Raw genomic sequence first — 25,959 nt, forward strand, 5'->3', positions numbered from 1 at the left:
AAAATAATTTCTAAAAGGAAGAGTGTTTTGGCCCAATTTTTTTTTTCTTGGAAGCATTTTCGTGAGTTTAAGAGATCCAACGTTCTCCAATCTAAAGTCCATTGCTCTACATGTCATGAACTTAGTTTGTCAAGGTCGCAAGGGTTAGATTGGCTTCAAATTTTCACCTAAAAAGTTTTCTTTTTATAATTTAAAAACTTACAGCAATTATTTGGAATCAAACTTGTGTACATATGGACATCTGTGTATGTAAAAGAGTATACGTGTGTGTGTGTGTGCTTTTTTTTTTTTTTTGTCTTTATTCTCTAGCTAACAACATGTTTTGTTTGTTTAAAAATTAAATTAAAACGTTTTGTAAAAGTACATGGTAACCGTCTATAATTGTATAAAATGTTAGTAGAATAACAAACTTTTAGTTTTTAAAATTTAATTTTTAATAATTTCAAATATAAAAAAATATAATAATTCCATTTTCTTTTTCTACTTTACAACCAAATAAGAGAAATACACATTCAATCATTTTTTTTTTCACAAATATTAGGATAAGTTATATTTTTCTCAACTCTCAATCCTTTTTTTCCAACGTACAATATATGTTTTTTTTTAGTATATTTGATAATTTCTATATTTTTATTTTTCTCAATTGTTGTTTTGTTTTAATTATAGTTTTTACTAGCTCTTAAGGTCAACCTTCAAAAGGCTCGAGATTTGGATGGTATTAAAATTATTGTTGTATATATACAAGTGCAAGAAAATTTTCATCCTAAATATTAATTTTTTTTTGCCAAGTCCCATCCTAGATAATAATTATAATAATTATTATTGCATTTGGGGTTAACTAATATGTATTAAATTTTAATTATTTATCAATAAATTACACGGACACCTTTAAAAGTAAAAAAAAAAAAAATCTAAAAAATTTAACAAATCCAGTAAAAACGGAAATAACAAAGCAAAAACATAGCCCAATATCCCCCATAGCCATAAGCCCATAACCCAATACGTCTAGGGAATCGATGGTAAAATAGGAAAAAGCAAAGCCCTAAACTGCAAATACGGTAGATTTAAACAAAAGCGTATCCATTGACCGTAAATACTGGGGAAAGATTTAGGCTACGCCTTCTTTGTCATTTCGAAGACAGAGAAAAGAAAAAACAACGACCGAATAGGCTTTGGTCCTCTCTCCTGAAAAATCGTCAACTCCTCGTCTCAAAAAAATAAATAATCTTCTATATTTCAACGAGGTGTTTAAGTTTAAGGATATTTATCATTTTGTCGGATTAGATTTTTATTTTTATTTTTTTAGATTTTTTGTATTTGTATTTTCGGCTAAGTAGATCAGGAATTGTTTTATAAATCGATTGGAGAAAGAAAAGAAAATTAAAAAAAGGGAGAATTGATGGATGGAATAATGAATAAGCTAAGGAATTTAGATGCGTACCCGAAGATAAATGAGGATTTCTACAGCCGTACACTCTCCGGTGGCCTTATCACTCTCGTCTCCTCCGTTGTTATGTTTTTGCTCTTCTTCTCCGAGCTCCGTAAGTTTCTTTTTTTTTCTGCTCAATTATTTGGATCTGATTGTTTTTAGTTTTTTTTATGTGTTGGAATTGAGTTATTTGAATTTTGTTTTTTGATTTTGTAAAATGATGGCATTTTTAGGTGTGAACTGTGATTTGATTGAGATGTTAGGTTAAAAGGAATTGATTGCTTAGCAACTTAAACATTATGAATTAGTAGTGATTTATCCTAGAGAAATTGTTAATGCTTTTACTTAAAGGCTAGTTTTCTATGACTGTTTGAGAATTCATTTGATCGGAATCTAATGTCCTTGCGATGATGGCAATCATCTGGAATCATATGCTAGCTGAACTTCATTTATAGATATGCATTTATTTTAAACTAAATATGCTGAACTTCCATGAGGAACAATGCTTAAGGGGTTGTTTATTAATAAGGAGAGATGTGTAGTTCAATGTATTCTTGTTGGAGTAGTATGGTGGAAGAGCTGGTAAACATGACCTCTTGTTTGCGGATGGAACAACTGATAATCCATCTATGAAGTCATTTGCACTTGATCATGTTTTTGGTAATGTTTGGACAGGAAAGAATGATCACATGTTATTGCCTAGGGAGGTGCCTATCACCCACATTTTCTGTGAAATCAGTGGAAGACTCTTTGCAGGCTCTTTTCTATGGTTAATATTCTGTATTTGCAGACATGTCAAGTAGAGCAATACCATAAATGAGGCATCTTAATGATAACAAATGAAATTTTTTTAAAATTTGGTGTGTTCTGGACTTCATTCTAGGAACATTGTATTTGTCAATAATCACTTGCACCTTCATTGCTCAAACACAATGCTTGTGCTAGTTTCAAGTTTCATTGATTATGGTTATTAAGATTTTATTGATGGATGATATTCTTGTATATGAACTGTGTCTGGTCTTGGTTGCAGGATTATATCTTCATGCTGTGACTGAAACAAAGCTTGTGGTTGACACTTCAAGAGGGGAAACCCTACGCATCAATGTAATGTCATCTGCTAATCCCACTTTAACTTCAAGATTTCCCTTTCAGCATTTTCCCTGTAGCCTTAAATTTGACATAAAATTTTCTGAAGATTCTTCTTACCCTTTGCAAGATTTCCTGAAGATTCTTCTGTGGCCATTTTTCATGTTTTACTTGTAAATTGTTTTTATATATTTTGAATCAGATTATTCTGCATTATCAGAAGGAATATAGATATTTTATCACAAATTTATAGTGTTTCTTTTCAGTTTTATTCATTGTACAGATGAGTGTCCTTTGGAATTATCCCCCCTAATTTCTTTATGTTCCTTTTGGATTTAAAATTGCAGTTTGATGTCACATTTCCTGCTCTTGCATGCTCAATCCTCAGCCTTGATGCAATGGACATAAGTGGAGAGCAACATCTTGATGTGGTATGTATTGCAGGGATTCATGGTTCTTTATTCTATATTAATGAGTTTTTTCCCTCCATCAAGTGTCATAAGGGAATTTTCTAGTCAACTCTCTCTCTCTTCATGGGTGTTTAGATGAGCTTGCATATACAATATAGACAACTTTATGGCCATGCATGTGCATCCAAACAAAACTTACTCATTTCTTCACATGCTACTAAAATTGTCCAGCTGTGGCTTTTAAACATTTATTTTATCTAACCTGCAGAAACATGACATAATCAAGAAAAGGTTAGATGCACATGGCAATGTCATAGAAACGAGACCAGATGGAATTGGTGCTCCCAAGGTTAGCTAGATGGCAATATTGTTTGAAGTTGATTTCTCAGTTAAAATTTTTTTCTTAACATAAAGGATCTGAGTAACCACACATTCAGCTTCTTTTTTTTTTTTCCTTTGCCTTTGCCTTTTTTCTGCCCATAATTATTTTGCTTCACACAGATTGAAAAGCCTTTACAGAGGCATGGTGGCAGGCTCGAGCACAATGAGACATATTGTGGTTCATGTTATGGTGGAGAAGTGGTATGCGTCATCTATCTGGTTTCCGTCTGCTAGTTCATTGTGATATATGTCAATCCACTGGGTGCATGTTTGTCCTGAATATGAAGGATCTTTGATTTTGTTTTTATAGGTCCCAGTGCCTTGTCCTCTTAATCGTAATATAAGTGTCATTTTGTCATCTTTGCCTAAGTATAATATAAACATTTGATGTAGTATTTATTCGACATTGGTGTTTTTTCTTTTGGCTATTTCCTCAATTTCTCTTGTTTTGGTTGAGTTTTATTCTGGACTTGAAGAGGATGTTGATGTGTTCCATATTTAGGTAGTGAATAATCATTGAAAACAATCGGTTATAAAATGTACTTTTTTTTTGCTCCAGGTATGATGTAATTTTCCCTCCCTAAGCATTCTTTTCCCTTTCCATCTTTTAGGCTGATGATGATTGTTGCAACTCCTGTGAGGATGTTCGTGAAGCATACAGAAAGAAAGGTTGGGCTTTGTCAAATCCAGATTTGATTGACCAGGTCTGTCTGCTTAAGAACTTAAACTCTTATCTGATTTTTGAAGGAACTTCAATTGGAATGAGACGGACATAGACAGATATGCTGAGATAGAAAATGTTGATTTTGCCTTTATCATCTTTGATATTGGTAGTCATGCTTGTACTACGTCGTTTTTGTTTTCATATGCTACTTAGCATACACCTAAACCTCTATTTTCCCCTCCCAATAATGCCTATTGAGTATTGACCCAATTCCAGATCCAACTCCCCCAGAGCCTCTGTTTGGACTGCCATGGTGGCAAGGAGAATAGTTATTTGTCTAATAATTAGGTAATCAACATGGGACTTTGCCATGCCCACTTCTTGTTGCATTAAAAAGGTTATTATTTTTCAGTAATCTTAAGATAAATCTTAATTTGTTATCTTATACCAGTACAACTACCAATATGGTCTTTGTTGTATACTAATTGAAACTTTTAGTTGTTGATAATTGATACATGCAAAAAATACTCAAGTTTGCCTGAGTCAATATCCCAGCGAGCAACACTATACTTGTCTAAGTGTATTAGTATTTTATTGCTTTCTGGTCAGGTCTAAAGATTTTGTCTTTCCCCGCTTTAATTCTGGTCTTTTTCCATTTGACCTTCACTTAATGTGACCCTGGTTTATGCCTTGATTTATGCTTTCTTGTTTCTGCTGTTTTCTGTTGTTCAGTGCAAGAGAGAGGGTTTTCTTCAGAAGATTAAGGATGAAGAAGGTGAGGGGTGTAATATATATGGCTTTTTAGAAGTTAATAAGGTGGCGGGGAATTTTCATTTTGCACCTGGGAAAAGCTTTCAGCAATCAAATGTTCATGTACATGACTTGCTTGCATTTCAGAAGGACAGTTTTAATGTAAGATGTAGCCCTATTGTGTCCTTTCTTCGTGTATGTTAGCATGTCTTACCTGAAAATGATTTTCTAATATTTATCATGCTCATGAATATTTGATATAGATAAGTCACAAGATCAATAGATTAGCTTTTGGAGATTACTTCCCTGGTGTCGTGAATCCTCTTGATGGGTACTTGCTAACTTTTTCTTAATCGTTTTACTTTGGCCATGTACACCAGCTGGATGTTGGCACATCTTTCTTGTATTTTGTTCTTTTTTTTTTTTGTTCTAAATTTCAGCATTCACTGGACGCAAGAACAACCGAGTGGAATGTACCAGTACTTTATCAAGGTTAGTTTTCTATAGTGAATGCAACTTAATTCTTTTTTTATCATATTGTTCAATCCCTATTAGTTATCACATCTATCTGGTAATAGAAGCCAGGACATTACTCCTGGATCTAGACTATTTGCCTTTCAGTACCCTTTTTAAATGCTTTGGCCTATAAGTGTATGCATTATGTGACATTTCCACTCTTAATACTATGTATATAAATGTTATGAGATCATATCAAAGTTCTAAAATTATTATCAATAGAAACTTTGACAATTTTGATAAGGTTAGTATGTAACTGCCCCTTGTTGAACTGCCATAATGGCAACGTAAATGGCACAATGCATTAAAAGTCTTCCTGATTAGCTAATCGTTTTAAACATAGTGCATGTTATCAAATTTATTGAAGAAACAATTCCATTTTCAAATGCTAAAGGCACTAGCAAACAGATCAATAAAGATAAAAATGAGACCCTACCGAGTATACGATTTACTATGGTTGAATTTTTTTTCAAATATAAGCTAAAAACCATGTCTTCCATCTTCTCTATGAAAGCAAGAGAGAATGACACATTCTAGAAGACTGAGTTGCGGGGATTCTTACTAATTTTGTAAACTCACTGAATTGATGGCACAAAGTCATATCTTCAGGTTCATGGGTTCTTCCTTTTTGTCTCTGATGCATGTAGCTTATAAAGTTTCTAAATGAGCTTTAAATAAGAAAAGGTTCTCTTAGGTTGAGGGATTTTCAGTATACATTCTGTCTTGTAGGTGGTACCTACCATGTATACAGATGTGAGTGGACACACTATCCAGTCAAATCAGGTGTGGCTAGAACTTGCAAAAGATTTGATTTGATCTCTTCTTTCATTTAATCAAAATGATTAATGCATGAGAGATTGCTTTTGGCAGTTTTCTGTAACGGAGCATTTTAAGGGTGCAGAAATAGGCCATCTTCAGTCCCTACCAGGAGTTTTCTTCTTTTATGACCTTTCTCCTATCAAGGTTGGTTTTTTCTCTGCTTTTGTTTTTATGTAATATCTTTATGCTATAACATTTTGATGTCTTAGAGATGCCTCATCACTTTCAAGGTTCTTTTTAGTTTTTTATTTTTATATTTATGAGGGAATCTAAGGGGTCAAGCCTTAGATCTAAGATCTCTTGAAGAGGTGTAATAAATGTTAGCCTAAGTCTGGACTGTTTTTAGTTGTTTCATTTGATTCCTGCTAATTCTCTGAGCTTGTTTTCAACTTTATTTTTCAGGTGACTTTCACAGAGCAGCATGTCTCATTCTTGCACTTTCTAACAAATGTTTGTGCTATAGTAGGAGGTAACGATCCTTTGCCCGTGACATAATCCAATTATTCGTTCTCACTATTTAAAACTAAGAATAGAAGACATGCACGATATGTTAATTTTAGATTTTTTTTTTGTATTCTGTTGCTTTGACAAATGAATAGTAAGTTTTTTTTCCTTAATGAACTCATTCATTTATTTGATCAACTTCATACGAGGCAAGAGCCCAATATCTTCCCATATCTGACTTCTAAAACCTAAAAATGACGTCACAAGTTTAAACACTCATCCTCTGAACTTACAATTTTAAAAAAATGAAAATTGAAGTTCATATTTATGTTCTGTATGGTGGCACACATGTAGAACTTTTGGTAGTTCCTCAATTATCTCTGAATAACTGACTGAGCAAACTATGCTTGAAAATTTTATTTTTGTGTATCAAAACAGATGGTCTTTCCAAGTTTTTCATTGTCTTTATTAAATGCTAGCAATTTTCTCCTCTCAATTTAAGTCGAGGAAGCTTTAATTCCAACAATATGGCTTTGTCAACTGATTTATGGAAGGTTTTAAATTACTTAACAATTACATTATTGAATTAGAGTTGTTGAATATTTGTTCCAATTTTTTTTATTCAGGTGTTTTCACAGTTTCGGGAATATTAGACTCATTTATATACCATGGTCAAAAAGCTATCAAGAAGAAGATGGAAATTGGTAAATTAAGTTGATGATTTGATGGAGCTGGCATGAAATCGCTGCTGTTTCACCATCTTCCGGTAACAGGTACTTGGAGAAGATCAAACCAAGTAGACGAGAAGACCACTGCAACGCACTTACCCCTGTTCAACTATTAGCTTTCTTGGTAAACATGACCGAAATTTTGTTGACACATTCTATGGTTGAATTAGACTGATTTCATAGTTCATTTAAAAGATGCCTTATTACAAGTTTGAGTAGTCTTTGCGACTTGGCCCCAAAATCATCGAGTCCGCAAAAAGGCGTTTGGATATTGATACATGTTTGAATCTTCGTGAATTGGATACATTTTATTTTTCTGTTAGCTGTATCACAATGAAAATCTGTTTGAAGGTAAGAGGGTTTCCACGTGATTGATATGATTCCTAGAAAACTTCAAGGTTCAGGCTGGTTCAAAGCTATCAAATTTCTCAAAGCCTTAAAATAATAAAAAGAAAATACAAAATAAAACGGTGGTCAAAGCTTTGCAACTTCAAATTTTACTTAACGAATCATGACTTGTAATTTATGGGGATGGCATTTTGCCCTATAAATTGATTAAAACAGGACTTCCGGTCCGGATGGGTTGCGGATGGATATCCATTCCTACACCATCTAAGGCAGATTTATGGGGGGATTTCTTTCTAGCAATTTTTGCCTTCAATTTTACTTTTTGTACTTGTATTTTCATCTCTTGAAGCACAAATGAGATGAGAAAATTTTCCTTCTTTAATTCATTCCTTTTTCATACCCGTCCATTTGCTCAAATTAAAAAGAAAAAGAATTCAAAGGTGTCAATAGGGGAAAATAAAGAACAAAGCATGAAGAGAGACAACAGAATATGAAGATGGGATGTGTCACTTATGTCTTCATTTGCTCAAAGAAGAGAAGGAAAAAAATTTATCATTTCAAATCTAAAACCATCTCAATAGTTAATCCAACTTGAATCTTTTTTCATGCATTAATTGAGTTAAAGGAGTTGATTTAAAATTTTCATTAACGATTGTCTTAAAAATATTTTTTTAAGATTATTAATATTAAGTAAAAATGTTACAAAATTAATACATTAAGTATATATCAACTATTATATTATTATAAATAATATTTTAATTAATCTTTAAAAAAAGTTTTTAGGTCTCTCGTTAGTAAAGGTGCGATTTAAATCATGATTATATTGAAGGCTTTTACTTACGGATGATAGTTTGATCTTTCAAAAAGAACATAGAGAAATGGAAAATGTAAGTGGTGGGATGTGTGATTGTGAGGCAAAGGATCACGCGTGCCTCCATGACCGTGACGGGATGCAATCAAAAGAAAGGGGCTGTTGGTAAACGCTTTGCTTGAAAGTAAAGCCGTTGTTTGTGTTGGACAAAATCTTACGATTTTGTGATCCAAGCCCAGGCAGATTCATTGAATAAAGCTTTAGAATACTACTAGATTTTGCTCCGAGGAACAAGTTCCCCTGCAAGATTCACCGTAATTTGGGTAAAATATTTAGTAAAGGACATAAATATAATACTAACGTTTTTGTCTTCATATATATATATTAGTATAATAGTAGCTGGTTTGAAGAAACCAAGAAAACCCTTGTGCCAAGCTCGTGACCTCAGAGCCAATTTTGGGATTGAAACATTTTTCAAGGCATAAAATATTTTAAAATTCACAGTTCAGTAACTTGTCTGTAAACGGCAAATTCGTGGAAGCAACAAAAATGTTTTGAAAAAATCTACGTTATTTGGTTGCCGACAGGAATCCTGACGGTTCTGAAGTCCAGTCGATGCTGCGTGTGGATTATCTGGTGGTGTACCACTTCACGACCTTTAAGCAGACTTCAATTGTTTTCAATTTTCAAGCAGCAGATTGATGAATAGCTAGAACAAATCTTCCACAATTTCTATTATTTTTTTATAGGAACAAATTTCATTCAATGTTTTAACCTATATCAATTGCATCTTCAAGTCAGCAATTCACAACCCAAAAGTACTACTACCATAATGAAACGTCAAAAATCAGAAATATAGTGAGCAAAAGACTATGATAGTAACACATTAAAAGACCATAAGTAATAATATTAATAGATTCAATTACAAAAGTTATGAAACTTCTACGGACACTAACAAATTTCTCCCTTGTTCCAGAAAGAGAAAAAGGAGCTGGCCACCATGGAGAAGATCTCAAATTCTTATAAACATAAGACTTACACAACTAATACTAAGAATCCTACCTATTAACAGACTCATAATAACCTAAAAAACCCGCCACTGCAACTGCCAAAAACTCCATTGCAGAGAGCTTACATAAATACACAAAAGATAAGAACCTAACATAAAAGTGCTGTTACAACAAATGAAACATGTTTTTTTTCTTACGTTTTAAGAATAGAATCCCAATCAATCTCGGAAGGGTATTTCGACAACATAAAATTTTCTGAAGACGAAACAACTTCAGGCCATGGCTGTTCGTTGAAATCCGAGAATGTAAGATCTGACAAAGGTGAAGATTCTGCTGACCCCTCACTCTCCGATAGAACCGGAGACAACGATGAGTTCTCCACCTTCACTGTCTTTTCCTCAGGCTCAGGCTCAGGCTCAGGCACGTGAACTTCGTTGTTGCTTTTCTTCTCAACTGTCTCCCTTGATGATTTTTTCTTCCTTCCTTGCTTTTGATTTAGTTCCAAGCTTTCACAAATGGCTTGTAGCTTAGCATCAACATAGGAATGTAAAGGCTTGTATTCACCAAAATCGCCTCCGATGTGGGAACCTTGGTGGCGAAGGTTAGGGAAGTTGAGTCTCGCAAAGTCACCTCTAAGTTTATAGGCTGCTTTATCATAAGCCAAGGCTGCTTCCTCAGCTGTGTCAAAAGTGCCTAACCAAAGACGTGTCCGGTTTTTAGGTAGCCTGATCTCAGCAACCCATTTTCCCCAGTGACGTTGCCTAACTCCTCTGTAAAGCTTGATGGGTTTTGGAGGTGAACCCATCTGCTTCATTGGTACGGGTTTGGGGCTAAGAAAGCTGAGCATATGGTTGCTGTTGCTGTTGGGTTGGCAGTTTTGATAAAGGTAGCTTGGTAGGTTGTCTTGGAGCGGGAATTGAGCCTGGATCTGGTGGATCTGAGCTTGGGTTAAGTTGTTTAGCCCAATTTTTGAACCAGGTTGAGGTTGTTGCTGCTGTTGGAGACCTGAAAATTGGTCAATTGTTGTGGAGTAACAACCATCTTGGTAAAAACTGGGTTGTATTTGAGCAGAAGACAGGTAAGAAGTAGAAGAAAGATAAGAAGGGGAAGGAGAAGAGATAGAAGAGTAAGAAGGAGAGGGGGAAGGGCAAGAAGAGGAAGAGTATGAAACACTTTTCATAAAAGGTTCAAGTGCTTCCATCAACTCTCCACCATACAGATCTGATTGAACTCCTCTGCTACTATGGAAATCCATTGTAGAAGCCATCTCTTAAAAACAAAAATAGATTGAGACTTGGATAACAACAGACTCAAAATAAAAAAGTAACCTGTTTCTAACCAAAACTTAAGAACAGGCTTCGGAACAAAAAAAAAAAAAGATTTAAGGATTTTTTTTCTAAAAAAATATAACTCCTTGAAACCCAAGATAGCCTAAAAAATAAAACTTTTGAGGGACCAAAAATCACCCTCCAAGCTGATTTTATCTAAAAAAAAATTTGGAAAAAGGTCTAAAATTTATCTTGAAAAACAAATATGGGAACTTGCAGAAGAAAACCTGGATCTCGATTCTGAAAACACCTGGCTTTTCAAGAAATCCTTGCCTAAGTTTGCTTTCTACCCAATGTTAAGTACTGAAAAACAAACCCAAAATTCAGATTTTTTTCTCAAAGACAGATGATTAACAGAAAGGGATTCAGAGAAGCGGGGTGTAACAGAAAAAAGGGGAAAGAATGTTAAAGAACAAAACCAAAATCGCTAAAAGTGTTTAGATCTCACAAAAAATCACTTTTTTTTTTCTCACTAGTTTTTGGTGTAATTGACTCTCAGCCTCACTCTGTTCATTGTGGCCAGCTCCTTTCACTTTATATATAGAAGTTCAGCTCCTCAATTAACTCTCTTAATTACAGCTGTTAATCACGATTAACACTCCGTTTTAACGTCTCTTGTTTATTTTTAATTTTTACGTCCCCCTCCACCGTACTCAGCTCTGGTTTCCTGACGTAAGACTATTCAATCAGTGGTCTTCTACCACTAATATCTGACACGTGTAAATCCGTGTTCTATTACTGACATCTGTCTTCTCAAGTACCGTCAGGTGTCGGTGGACACGGATTTAATTGACTCCAGTGTATGTTGACCATTCTTGCTTGTGTTCACACTACTTTTTTTTTTTTTTTTTGTAATGAAAAGAAAATTGATATATAAAAATAATAAATTAGAAAAAAGGTTATTATATTAATTAAGTCACTATTTATAATAAAATTTTATTTTAATTGTATCAATTGATAATTTTAATGTATTAAAAATAATAATTTGTTTAATATGATAATTTTAATAAATATTTTAAAGATAAAAAAATTAGTTAGCAAAACTCATAAAACAAAATAAAATATAAAATAAAATAAACCAGTATGATTTTTTAATTCATAAGATAAGGTTTTTGTACTTGAAGGAAAGGGCAGTTGATAAATGGTTGTCACGTTATTAATGCACACCAACTTGCTTCCATTTTGGGTTTTGACCAATTCAAGAACTTATCACTTCTAGTTTTTTTTTTTTTTTTTCAATGATACCAAATTTTTAACTTTTAAAATTTATATTTTTTATGCCATAAAATTATTTTTTAATAAAAATACAGATAATCAAATATTTAAATATTAGTTAGAAAAAAAAGTGGTTCTTTTAACGAAAATACCAAGGAAAACGAGTAGTACATTATTGGTTAAGAAACCATTATTTGTAATTTTAAATCATTGTTTATGAGATATAGTGATATATTATTAAATTGGATTATCATAACTATTTAATATAATATTTAAATTTTAAAAATTTTTAATATAATTTTTAAATTATAAATCTATCAATTATTACAATATTTACTTTTAATATCATTAATTTCAAAGAATAGCATATAATTAATAATTAATTTTTAAAATATAATATTAATTAATAAATTTATAATTTAAATATTACGTTAAAAATGTTTAAAATTCATATAACAATGAAATATTTTATTATAATTTATAATCATTTGTGATATTATTCCTACATCAAATTTGATAAGAACAACACATCAAATCAAAATATTTCTTAAGCATGTTAAGAGTTCTTACAATCATTTGTTGATAATTTATTTTAGTTTAATAATAATTAATGAAATTATTATTATTATTATTATTATTATTTGAAAATTTAGTGAAAAAGGTATTTGAAAACTATATATACATATATATATTTATATTTATATTGGGCTACGGAGATGACTATGATAGAAAATAAAGCAATTTGAAAGAGGGGGAGGGAGTGGGCATCCCATCATTAATTACCCTTCATTGTATATATCCCAAATTCAACGCCAGCATACTTTTCACGATCTTATGTTTAATCTTTAAGGGGGGGGGGGGGGGGGGGGACTGGACTCATCGGTGTTCCTATATGCTAGTCAAGGTGTTATATAAGAAAAAATGCATTATTTTTATTGAATTTTTATAAAGTAATGTATTAAATAAAAATACATTTTTAAAAATAATATTTTAATTAAATGACACTCATTAGCTAAGCTCCAAATATAATAATTAAGATTTAATTACTGAATTTATAAGAAATTGGTTGAGAATAATTAAATTATTATTTTAAAATTTTTGAATTTAATACATTGCTTTCACTAAATTCAACAAAAATGCATTAATAACATATTTCGTTATTTAAATATGATGTTAATTAATATAATTAAAAAATTTATATTTGATATATTATTTGTGTATATATTTTATACACAATCAATAAATTAAATGATGGTATTTATTAATAAAATAAATTATATGATAACACTTTATTTATAAGTAAGTTTTTTAAATAATATTAATTTTTATATGTTTATTTTAAATGTTGATATTTATTCATTAATAAATCATTATCATTTGATTTATTGATAGTGTATAAAATTTATATACTGATAATAAATCAAATATAAACTCTTATTTAAATACTTAATAATATTTTTATAATACAATGAGGTTTTAATTTAATAGCAAGGAAGATATCTTAAAACTTTAAAGTTTTAAATTCAAATCTAATGGTATGTGAATTTGATTTAAAATTTATGTTAAAATTGTTTAATTATATTTTTGTTAGTTGGTTATTTTGTTTGTTTAATTATTTAATATTTTCTTATATTTGTAAATTAAAAAAATAACATTTCCCTAATTATTATTACTAATGAAATATAATTTGGATGATACTGAAAAACGTACCAAAAGATAATTAATGAGTTAATTAAATTTATGATCCAAACAATTTACATAGGAACGTGATAATGAAGAAACTGACAACCGTCGATTAAGAATTAAAAACTTGACGTAATCATTTTATATCCAACGGTTGAGGCCGTCCACTTGATGTCATCACTTGGAAAAAGTCAAAAGAGCATCGTCAAATGGAAATTGCCAACGTGGTAGAATTTAAGGGCTTAAATTTTTTATTATCTTTTTCTGAGACTTGACCGAGGGTAAATTGAGTTGACTATAGTTAAGTTTACAGCTCAACAAGTCACGTGCGGAGGCTGTTGGGTAGAGTCTGACAATCTCTACATTTGCGGCGGCAGTTACTGGAGGGGCAGAGACCCCTGAATGGAGTCCTTGAATCACTGGTGAAGTGTTTGACCCACGCTCAGAGGCGGCTCGTTCTGTGCAACGTAGATGTTTGTTACTCATTAGCCCTTGCAGCAGCAGTTGCTAGAAATAAAGAAAGAGCGTAATTTGGGCCAGATAATTAGATTAGGGAGTGGCGAAAATCTTAATCCCCACTGCAATGAGTTCCATTATGTCAGGTCTCCTTAAATATATAATTTTAATCATGATATAATAATATTATAAATATAATTTAAAATTTTAATAAAAATTAAAATCGCTAAAAATAAAAAAATATTTTTTATTTGATATATTAATGAGTATTATAATATAATAATTTTTATATTTTATATAAAATAAACATGATACAAATATACGGGTTGATATAATATATTTAATCTCTTGAGATTTTTTTTTTTCAGGATTAGAAAAGAGGAATAAGAAAAAGGATGATGAACTAAAAATATTTTAAATTTCTTAATAGAATTAACTATTTTATCAGGAAATAAATGATAATTTTAGTAATTATTGGTAAAGAAATTATATTTTCTTTGAAATTTTTTTTAGGATGAAAATTTTCATATTGTTTAATAATTATATAACTATTATAAAAACGAACTTGATATTTTATATAAAACACAAATAATTAAATAAAAAATTAAAAAAAAATTTCACCCCAACTCAATGATTGTTAAATAACGATAAAATCACGTACAAACTCAATTAATCATATTTATTTCACGTATATTTTATAAAAATTTTTAATAAAAAAAATTAAGGCAAGATTACTGCTAGACGCCACTGTTAATGATTTGAGAAGCATGGTGGCCGCCAAAAAAGAGAATAGAGATTGAGTTTGATGGAAGAATGGTGTTATTTAATATACTCATTGTATTACAAAGTCATAGGTAATGCAAATTGAAAATTAATCGATATTCAAAGCTTTCATATATTGACAGAATCTTCATTTGGACAAAAACTATTTGACATAAGGTTTTCATGGATGCTACGTGTTTCAAATGAGTACCATAGAGTTTTGAAATGGAACTTCAGGGTTGATGTCATTACGACGAACACATGTTTTAGTCGGTTAAGATATGGTGGTGTATAAATTCTTTAAATGGTTTGTAGACATCAATTATGTCTAATTTTATTTTAATATAAATATAATTTTATTTATATTATTATTATTATTATTAATTAATTAATTTTTTTTTAAAAAAAAGTACAAAAGAATTATTTCAATTTTGATAGCTAAAATCAAATTGTCCCAAGATTTTTTTTTTCCAAAAGGTTAGTGCATTTAATGCACCAAAACTCTACATTATTTAATTTGACAATATGAAAAGATCATCCAATAAATCTTCATTTTTTTTTCAAAAAAATTGTAAAAAGTCTACAAAATTTGAGATTTGAACTTCTAATTAGCTCTATAAATAGAGCAAATTTTTGCAAAGAACAGAAGACGAGGAGAAAAACTTAAGGGAACACTGCCAGAAAAAAACACAAAGGAGATAGGGGTTCTACAAAAAAAAAAAAAAAGAAACAAAAAACACACACAAGCAAAAAAAAATCACAACCCTTTTTTATAGAGAACCAACAACAAACACATAAAAAATTCAAAAAAAAAAAAAACTCCATAAATGAAATTATCAATTTAGGAGGTTTGAGACATTTTTTTGAAAAATCCAATTTTAAAAGAGTGTTTAGAAAATAAAAAAGATTAATCTAAAAATTTTTGAGATTTTTTTGAAATTGTTTTGAGTCGTCTGAATCTATGAAAATTTAAATTTTCTGGCGATCGATTGAAGATTCTTGCACCAAAAACTAGAATGACGATCAGAAACTAAGTACCTTTGAATTTTTTGACGTCGTTTAAAGATTTCGGTTACCAGTGCATGACGGCAATCGATCGAAATTTGGGCTCCTCGGTGGCTAACGAGAGATTGGGTTTTTTAGAAAAAAAGGGTATGATTTTTAGAGAAAAAGGGAAAGAGAAAAAAAAAAGAGCCTTTTATAGGCTGAGTGAAATGGCGTCGTTTTGGGCACTTGATTCGTCTAACTTGTGCTTGACCCATGCCAAGATTCACGTGCAACCTACCTGTTTACTTGACCCATTAGGTAGGTATTCTTTTTTTATTTTATTTTCTTTTTTTATTTTGATTTTATTTATTTTATGTTGATTTTGATTTTTTTGTTTTTTTAAATATTATTATTATTATAGAAATAAGTAAAAATTAAATTAAATTAAAAAATGTAGATTAGGTAAAAATAAAAAAATTTACAAAAATAATTATTTAAGAAAAATAAAAAAAGTTTAATACAAAATGTTGCTTAAATTTCACCAAGGTGTTGAGATAATTTAAAAAATAATTTTTACTAAAAAATAATAAAATTAAAATTAAAATTTAATGAATTATTTAAATTAATTTTTTAAATGTAATTTGTAGAGAAAATTGAAAGAATTTGATTTTCTTTAATTATTACAAGTAATAATTAAATTTTGAATTTCTCCATAGAGTTAGAATAATCTAAAATAATAAAAAAATTATTTTTACTAAATAAATTATTCATTTAAATATTAAATAATAATAATAATAATCACAATAAAAATTAATTAAATATTTAATTAAATCCTTTAATTATCATCAATAAAAAAATGATTTTATTTATGATTTCGTCAAAAAGTTGGGATGATCCTAAAATTTATTTAAAATTTTTAAGATTTCATCGAAGAATCAGGATAATTTTAAAATCTGTTTATAAATTTTTGGATCTCACCAACGAGTCAGAATGTCCTTAAAATTATTTTTAATAAATAAAATATTCAATGATAAAATATTGAAAATTTTATGAATAATTAATTTTCTTGAAATATTTTCTAAATAAAGATTTTCTATAAATTCCACCAAAGCATTGGGATTTTATAGAATTCTAATTAATAATAATATTGATTTTATGACAAAAATGTTTTTCATAAATAATTTAAAGAAATTAAATTTAAATATAAAAAATACCACATCATCAATATTAAAGGATTACATATGTTTAATTAGTACCATCTTCGAACAAGCGATGTGAATGTGTTAATACCTTCCTCATTTGTATTCGTACTCTTGGATTTGACCATGGTTTCACAGACCTAAACTTCTTTTAGTAAATCTTAATTAATTTTAATATTTTTATTAAAAGATGATATTTTTTGGTGACCAATCACACTCTATAAAAAAGATTGATAGTGACTTTAAAAATTTTCACCAAGTCTAGCAATCGAGTCCCTCCGAACGAAAAATCATTATGACAGCTTAGCGACTCCATTGGGGACTGCTAGAGAGTTAAGCTTAAAATTAAGCATATGTCATCCAAACTTTGATTTTATTCTCTTTTCGATATATAATTTTAATATCTTATCTCATCTTAAAATAAAAATAAGAAAAAAAGGTAAAAATTTGATGGTTTTGTTATTTTATTTGTCTTATATTGTTGCTAATTATATTGTTGATTTTGTTTCGATTAATAATTGTTATGTTCCCTCACACACGTGTACATTTGTATTCATGCACGAGCTTTATACTCAAGCTCTCAAATCTATCCTTTTTTATGAGGGAGTGGAGTACTTACATTTTCATGAAGTTGTAATGCCTCTCCTTGGGCTAGTGACATACTTTCACTTAAGTTGAACCCTTTCTATCAGTAGCCCATTATGAGTAAGGATCGGGGGCCTTACTAGTCCAGAGTAGATGACAATTAAGATCAATTTGGATACCTTTTTTAGCCTTTGTTAAATAACAAACCCTATATATAGTAAACCTTAAAAAATCAACTTTAGATAGAATCATACCATTTTTGTAAATTATACCTTAAATTAGGACATATGAGGAAATATTTATTTTAATACATTAACTTTATTTTGTTCTGCTCTCTTTTTGTTTCATGATCATGCATCATCATAAATACTTGTATATGGGAAGTACTTGTCATTGTGCCAATATTAGTCAGAAGATTTTTTGTCTTACCATGAAAACAGTACCATGATGTTTTCAGCTATGAAGCCTAATGTATGTGAAGAGACTAATATGGTGATAACTTTATCATTAGAAGCCGAAAGTAGAATGAAAATTTTTTTGAAGAATCTAAATAGGAAACTTTGCCTGAAGAAATCAAATTGGGGCTTCAACAAAATGACATTTTTAAGTTGATCGAGATCTGGTGTCATGTAACAACCCTTAAAAAGATGGCTTTCAAGGAAAAATATGGTCATATTGCTTCACTTCTTGAGGTGCCTACGAAAAACTAGCTGATAAAAACTCTAGTTTAGTTTTAAGACCATGTATATAGATGTTTCATGTTTAATGAGATAGATATGACTCCAATGATTGAAAAGTATACTACACTCATATGGTTGCATATTTTAAATCTAAATAAAATCTATTAACGAGGTCAAAAACCTGGATCTTGAAAGAAACTTACTTGTATGATGAAGGTCCTCACTTAGAATATGAATACATATATCCAACAAAAGGATCTAGTGGAAAATCTTTCGTGATTACATCGTTAAACATTTAGAGGATAAATGAGGCATGAGAATGATAATTTTGGCAATTTATAGTTTGATTATTTTTACAAAAGTCTTGGGACACATTGAATTATTAGTGATTGACTTTCTTGAGTAGGCGGACAACAAAATGAATCATGTTTTTTCTATACTAGCAAAAACTTTTAGATCATTGAATCACTATTAAAAAAGAGAAAGACGATTCATAAGGTGTGCACGACTAGTTTATATTTGGGTAAAAAGTCATTTTCAACATTTTGAGGTAAATTTTATCCTACTTATAATAATAATAGTAGGCGAACTGAAGAATTTTGCAATGTTAAGTGGCCAGAATCAAAGTTTAAGAAAGGATGGGTATTGATTTTACAAAATCTTACCAAAACTCAAGTTATATAAAGAGCTCCATGGATACCACGAAAAGCCATGTTACACAAGTATGGTTACAAGCCATGGGTTCCACTCTTAGGATCATAGAGAGATATAAGCCATGCTCCAATAATGGTTCGTTGATAATTAGGATCAGAGGAATTAATGTTGATGACTTATGGCCTTCGAGAATTAAAGTTCTTTTTCAAAAAATTATGATTTCTTAAAAAGGTGAAAAATATTATCAAAGAATGGAAACAGACCAAGAGAATGGATCGTAAGGGGTATACAGATAAAGCCATACATGAATATCTAATATAGATGAGGCAATACATCAAAAGTAACTTGCTCCCAAAAGAGAAAGACAATACCATTAAGAAGATGCCCATCATAAAGAAGTCCTTGAAGGTATAAAGATTATGAAACATAAATTTAAATAAGAAAAAAATATGAAAGCTTAAAAAGAAGAGCCTTCAACATGAGATTAATGAGTGAAAAGATAAGACTAATAAAAGTGAAGCCATTCAAGTTTTGAGAGAGGAACAAGACTAATTTAAACATAGAGTACGGTATTAGAAGGAGGAATGTCTGTTAAAAGAATCTTAAGCCACTCGTCTGGTAGAACAGATAAGAGAAGTTAGCTTCAAAACAAAAGACATGGCCTAAGAAGCTAAAAAAATAAAAAAAAAAGTTTACCTAGAATAGCACAATTAACACTTGACCAATTTTCTAGATAGTACTTATAAGTAGTACAAGCATGTATGGTGCTTTTTTTGAAAATTTTAATATTTTAATGAAAGAAGTATTCAGTAAGAATAATGTGACATTATGATATGGTGGTTCAAGTTTAGACTTAAAATCTTTTACAAATATCGAATATATAACAAGCACATCCTTTGTATTCATGCATTCATGCAATATATGTGTGTTTCATTCAATGATAAATCTTTAAAAAAATATACATAATGACTAAAGGGAAAAGGTTTCGAAATAAAAAATATCAAAAAGTTTCCCTTAATTCAATCACATGCAAGGATAGTTAGGCCATCATAAAATATAAATCAGACTACTTGTCATCATTACAACACTTGTTTACAAGTTATAATCATGAAACATGAGTAAGTATCTAGAATGGAAAAGATGTAGAAAACTCAATTTAAAATGCAAGAGCAAATGATTAAGTCTCAATAGGAGTTGATAGAACAAATAACTAGGTCTCAAGAAGAGACTAAAAAAAAAATGGCTACAATAATGGATATGGTAAGAAAAATGGCCAAGGGAAAAAATGGTAGTTGAAGAACTGACCACCATGAAAGAGCTCCAAGCTTAAAAAAATACCAGTGATAGAGAAGATCTATTGTATCCACTAAGGTTCACTTCACCTTATGTTTAAACCTCTCATCAAGTGCATCTACAAATGACACAGCTTAAAAGGTAGCCATATGCTCAGTTTAATTTACCTCTCTTCACTATTCAACCATAAAGTCAAGAGCATGTTTGTCTAAATATTGGGACAAGTCATGTTGATCCCATTATGGTCTCAGATTTAGATGATCTAAGGGAATAGGAAAAACTAAAAAAAAACACATGCAAACAATCTGAGAATATAAAGGCGTAGCAAAAATTAGATCTTTTAAAAGAAAGGTTACAAGCTATTGAAAATGTGAATATTTTTTATACAATTGATGCGAGTGAACTCAATTTAGTTTAAGATTTGGTAATCTCATTAAAGTTTAAAGTACTAAAATTTAAAAAATATGATGAAACCAAATGCCCACTCACAAATATCATTATGTTTTATTAAAAAATGATCGTTTATACAGATAATGACAAGTTGTTGATCCATTACTTTTAAGATAGTTTTACTGAATCAACTACTAGATGGTATATTCATGGTATTCATTCACAAAAAAAGTTGGCCAAAGAATTTATTACTTAATATAAGTATGTCACAACATGATTCCAGATGGACAGTTCTTACAAAACATGAAAAAAAAAAAAAAGGCTAACAAAAACTTTAAAAAGTATGCCCAAAGATGTAAGATGTTGTCACCCAAGTTCAATATTCTCTCACCAAAAAAGAAATAATTATTCTGTTCATCAATACCCTTCAAGCCCTATACTATGACAATCTCATAAGTCATGCCATAAAAAACTTTGCTAATATGGTGATTATTGGTGAGATAATAGAAAATGCCATTAAGAATGGAAAGATCGAAGAATGTGATATTTCAAGATTAAAGAAAGGTGAACCACCTAAGAAGAAAAAAGTAGAAATGCAAGATATCACCACTGAAAAATCAAAACCAAGACCTTTTACTCTATACCACTCATGTCCTGCATACCAACTTTCTTACCTAACCATTTTCAACATTTACCAAAACTCATATCTACCAACCAGTGCAAACCCAGACACCTATCTTCCAAACTAATTTTCATCCCCAAGCACTTTCATTATGACTTTTTCCTTAGTCAAACACCACAGACTTTAATAAAAGGAAACCCTAAAATAATCGAAAGCAACAATTTGATCTAATTCTTATGACCTACAAAAAAATGTTTTTTCGTTTATTCCAAAAACACTTAATGGCCTAACAACCAATTGAGCCTTTAAAACCTTCATATTAGAAATGGTATGATCCTGAAGCTTTTTATGACTATTATTATGGGATTTAAGGCCACTCTTTGAAAAATTATACAGCTTTCAAATGTAAGGTGCAAAGCTTGATTGATAATAAAATTTTAAATTTCACAACAAAAGTTGGACCAAATGTGGAAGCTAATCCCTTATCTAATCATGGTAGGCGATCAATAAATGCTTTAAGTAGTGAGATAACTTGAAATATTAAAAAAAAAAGTAAGCGAGATCAAAACCTCTATGGATCAAATATTTGTTACCCTAGTGAAAGCTAATATGATTCATCCAATACCTGAAAATACAAAAAATAAAAATTTCACATATAATTCTAATCACACTTGTGAATTTCATATGGGAGCAGTTGGTCATTCGCTTCAGGATTATAAAGCCTTTAGACAAAAATTACAGAAGATAATGGATTCTTTTCTGTTCGAATTTTATGATAAACATAAAAAAAGTTCAGTGAATATTATGACTTAACATTCATCCAAAAGTAGGTCTTACAAAATAAATTTTGAGTCTGTTACCATTTTTTTATGAAAAAAATCAAGTGTTAAGTTTAATAAGCTAGTTCATATGAATTTTGAATTTGTCACCATCTTTTATGATAAGAAATCGAGTGCTAAAATTGATAAACCAATTTGCACAACTATTCCAAAGATGACAATTGAGGTCTTTAACCCATTCTCATACAAAACTGATAAGGTAATCCCTTAAAAATATGATTATAATATCATATTACAAAGTTTGGATATGGATCCTTTCAATCTGGCTCACGTAATGTAAGCGCAGCAAACATAACCGGTGTAAGAGGTACAACTTAAAGTGAAATGTGCTATACCTGAAACACTCAATAAAGCACAAAAAAAAAGTAAACAAAAGTGAAACGAGCTTAGAAAAAGAAGATAGATTACTCAATGATCAAGAAACTCACTCAGCCCTAAACATAGACTGAGAATATAAGAATCTAGTTAGAAAAAAATAAACTTATGAATTTTTGAAATTTATTAAGCACAATGAGTATAATGTGGTGGAGCAATTGAATCACTTACTAGCTTGAATTTCTATGCTCTTATTATTATTGAATCTTGAGCCTAAAAAAATGTCTTACTTAAAATACTCAATGAGGCTTATCTTACTCATAATATATCTATGGAGAAACTTGATTACATAGTAAAAAAGATCACGATGAAAAATTTTATACCATTTAGCAATGATAAGATTCCACTTGGTGGTAGGGGCAATGCTAAGGCCTTGCATATCTTTATAAGATACAATGATCATACATTGGCTAAAGTGCTTATCGATAATAGATAATTTTTTAATGTCATGCTTATGACTACACTATCTAGATTGTCAGTTAACATGTCTTACATGAAAATGAGTCATATGATAATGAAGATTTTTTATGAAACTTGTCATGAAGTGATAAGCGATGTCAAGCTATCAATTCAAATCAATCCATGTACTTTTGATATAGTCTTTTAGATCATAGATATTACTCTTTTCTATAGTTGTGTTTTAGAAAGACCATGAATTTATATGGTAAAAGCTATCCCTTTCACTCTGTATCAAAAGATAAAATTCATAATTGATGAAAAAGTGATCATTATTGCAAGTAAAGAAGATCTATTGGTCACTAAACAATCAACTGCACTATATGTCGAAGCAGCGAGAAAGTCTCATAATATTTTTTTAGATCTTTTGAATTTGTTAATGCAACCTATGTGAGTGAAGGATCAAAGGTGCTTATTTTATATCTATCTAAAGCTTCCAAAATGGCCCTTAAACAAGTGGTAAAAAAAGAACAACAAGTGTGAGCTAACTTGTAAAGGATGAAACAACCATGGATGATACCTAAGAAAGATGATCGGTTTGGTTTAGGATACAAGCTTACTCAAAAAAGAAGAATAAAGTTCATGAAAGAGAGAAAAAAAAAAAGAGGTTGGCTTATTTTTTAAGGCAAGAGGCAGAAACTAAAGGCCTATTTTTTCTTCATTTTATGAAACTTTCATCTCAGCTAGCTATATCTATCTAGATGTAGCAAAAAACATGGAGAAAGGGCCTACACTGTCATTAAAAAATATCTTTGCTAAAATTTTAATAAGATGGTGGGTGAAAAAGAGGTGAACAACGATCCAGGTTGTCCATGGGTGTATCTTACTTTTCTTTATACAGAGCTAAAGAATTGGTGTATCAAGAAGTTAACTATTGTTTTTAAAATTTTCCAAAGTAATGTGTTGAACTTAATCTAAATGTTTTTGTTAAAAGCATTAAATGTTTTGTATGTGTGTTTGTTTCCTCATTTTCAATTGAATAAATGACAAACACAGTGCATTTGTCCATTTTTTTGCCTCTTTCATTTTAATTCCTTATATTACTATACAGCCTTTTACATTTCGTCCATTTCACTTACTTTCAAGCACCTAAATAATGAATGTGAATATCATCATGACAATATTTTGGGATTTGATTTTGAAAATTCTATTTATATTGCTAAACTTGATGATGAAAAGAATGTAGAAGACCGTGTAATATTTCTAGAACTATTGAGATTAATGGAACAAGAAGAAAAGCAAATCATGCCTCATTAAGAAACCACTAAAGTTGTGAACTTGAGGGATGAAGAAACTAAAAAGAAGGTTTAGATTGAAACTTCAATGTCATCATCGATAAAACAAGAGTTAATAAAGTTGCTACATGAATATGTGAATGTATTTGCTTGATCATATCAAGATATGCCAAGGTTAGATACCGAAATTACAATACATAAGCTACTTTTGAAGCCCAAATGCAAATCAATTAAATAGAAGTTAAGGAGGATGAAGCCTAAAATGTTGTTGAAAATAAAAAAAGAAGTGAAAAAGTAATTTGATATGAGATTCTAAGAAGTGGCCAAATATCCCAAATAGGTGACAAATATAATTCAATACCCAAGAAAGATGGTAAAGTGAGAATGTGTGTTGATTATCGAGATTTGAATAGGACAAGTCCAAAAAATAATTTTTCATTACCCCACATTGACACCTTAGTGGACAATACCATTCAACACTTCCTATTTTCATTCATGGATGAGTTTTTAGGCTACAATCAAATTAAGATGGCATAAAAAGATATGGAGAAGACTACTTTTGTGATATTATAAAAAATATTTTACTATAAAGTCATGCGTTTTGATTTAAAAAATGTTGGGATAACTTATCAAAAAGTCATAGTAACTCTATTCTATGATATGATGCACAAAAAAATAGAGGTGTATGTGGATAACATGATTGCCAAATCCCGTGAAAAAAAAATCATGTGGCTAATCTTAAAAAATTATTTGAAAGATTAAAAAAGTTTTAGCTGAAGCTCAATCTGGCTAAATACACTTCTGGCCTAACCTTAGAAAAATTACTCGGATTTATTGTCAGTAAAATAGAAATTAAGGTGAATTCAGATAAGATACGCTCCATCCAAGAGCTACCACCTCTGTGTATATAAAAAAAGTAAGGAAATTTTTAAGGAGGTCGAACTATATTGCTTGTTTGATTTTTCAACTTACAGCCAAATGTGACCCCATATTCAAGATTCTTTGAAAACACTAGTCAGGAGAATGAGATAAAAACTGTCAAATGGTATTTTAAAAAACTAAAGAACACTTATTAAACCCACAAGTATTAATGTCGTCCGTTCCTAAAAGATCTCTTATCTTATATTTGATGGTGCATAAAAAATCAATAGGATGTATTTTGGGGTAATATGATGAAATAGGCCATTTATTACCTATGCAAAAAGTTGATCGATTACGAGTCCAAGTATTTATTATTGGAAAAGATGTGTTATGCACTAGCTTGGATGGCTTATTGGCTCAAACAGTACATGTTGATCATACCACTTAGCTCATTACGAAGCTGGATCAAATCAAATACATCTTTGAGAAGCCTTCTTTATCAAGAAGAATAATAAAATGGTAAGTGCTACTTTCTGAATATGACATTGTATATGTGTCCTAAAAGGTAATCAAATGAACTGTTATTACTAAATTTCTTGTAAAATGCATTCTTGAAGATTATATTCATATGACATTCAATTTCTTAGATGAAGACTTAATGTCTATATTACATATAGATAAAGAAAAGCCTAGTGAAGATATATGAAAAATGTATTTTAATGGCATATCGAATGCTTTGGGGCATAGTATAAGAGTAGTTCTAATATCTTTAAAAGGAGATTACTACCCAATCACTATAAAACTAAGTTTTAATTACACCAATAATGTGACATAATATGAAACATGTGTTGTAGGTCTTCGAGTTACTTTTGAAAGAAATGTCCATACATTGCAAGTTTATGGAGATTCTACCTTGGTCATATAACATTTTTGAGGAGAATGA

At 30.2% G+C, this 25,959-nt stretch overlaps 1 protein-coding gene and 1 pseudogene across 4 annotated transcripts; one reads left to right on the forward strand and one right to left on the reverse strand.

Annotated features, from left to right (window-relative positions):
* Window positions 1–1,126: 1,126 nt before the first annotated feature.
* Window positions 1,127–7,582, forward strand: LOC111293583 (uncharacterized). 3 transcript variants are annotated; one of them, XR_016340881.1, is made up of 13 exons: window positions 1,127–1,541; window positions 2,460–2,533; window positions 2,863–2,946; window positions 3,194–3,274; window positions 3,427–3,507; window positions 3,918–4,010; window positions 4,703–4,882; window positions 4,984–5,051; window positions 5,161–5,212; window positions 5,947–6,019; window positions 6,107–6,199; window positions 6,458–6,524; window positions 7,126–7,582. XR_016340881.1 is itself a non-coding variant. In XM_089758303.1 (13 exons), exons 1-13 carry the CDS (start codon window positions 1,400–1,402, stop codon window positions 7,215–7,217), a joined length of 1,221 nt encoding a protein of 406 aa, XP_089614429.1. In that variant the 5' UTR covers window positions 1,127–1,399; the 3' UTR covers window positions 7,218–7,582. The 3 variants fall into 3 exon arrangements, 2 of the variants coding, with proteins under 2 accessions (XP_089614429.1, XP_089614427.1); XM_089758303.1 differs by having other exon boundaries at window positions 5,101–5,212; window positions 5,966–6,019; XM_089758301.1 differs by having other exon boundaries at window positions 5,966–6,019.
* Window positions 7,583–9,265: 1,683 nt separating this feature from the next.
* On the reverse strand, window positions 9,266–11,230 carry LOC111293640 (ethylene-responsive transcription factor RAP2-4 pseudogene; annotated as a pseudogene). The gene has a single exon (XR_016340882.1). The product of XR_016340882.1 is annotated as an ethylene-responsive transcription factor RAP2-4 pseudogene (transcript).
* Window positions 11,231–25,959: the final 14,729 nt, after the last annotated feature.

The sequence above is a fragment of the Durio zibethinus genome, chromosome 3 (assembly GCF_047325235.1).
Source record: "Durio zibethinus cultivar Kanyao isolate XHJ-2024 chromosome 3, ASM4732523v1, whole genome shotgun sequence".
In the NCBI taxonomy this organism is placed as follows: domain Eukaryota; kingdom Viridiplantae; phylum Streptophyta; class Magnoliopsida; order Malvales; family Malvaceae; genus Durio; species Durio zibethinus.

What these genes read in the sequence shown, in the direction of transcription:
- LOC111293583 (XM_089758303.1), top strand. Translation starts at nt 1,400, where the DNA reads ATGGATGGAATAATGAATAAGCTAAGGAATTTAGATGCGTACCCGAAG. An exon ending in CATGTTATGGTGGAGAAGTG is followed by an intron (nt 3,508 to 3,917) that starts GTATGCGTCATC and finishes TCCATCTTTTAG; the next exon opens with GCTGATGATGATTGTTGCAA. An exon ending in TGTACCAGTACTTTATCAAG is followed by an intron (nt 5,213 to 5,965) that starts GTTAGTTTTCTA and finishes TCTGTCTTGTAG; the next exon opens with GTGGTACCTACCATGTATAC.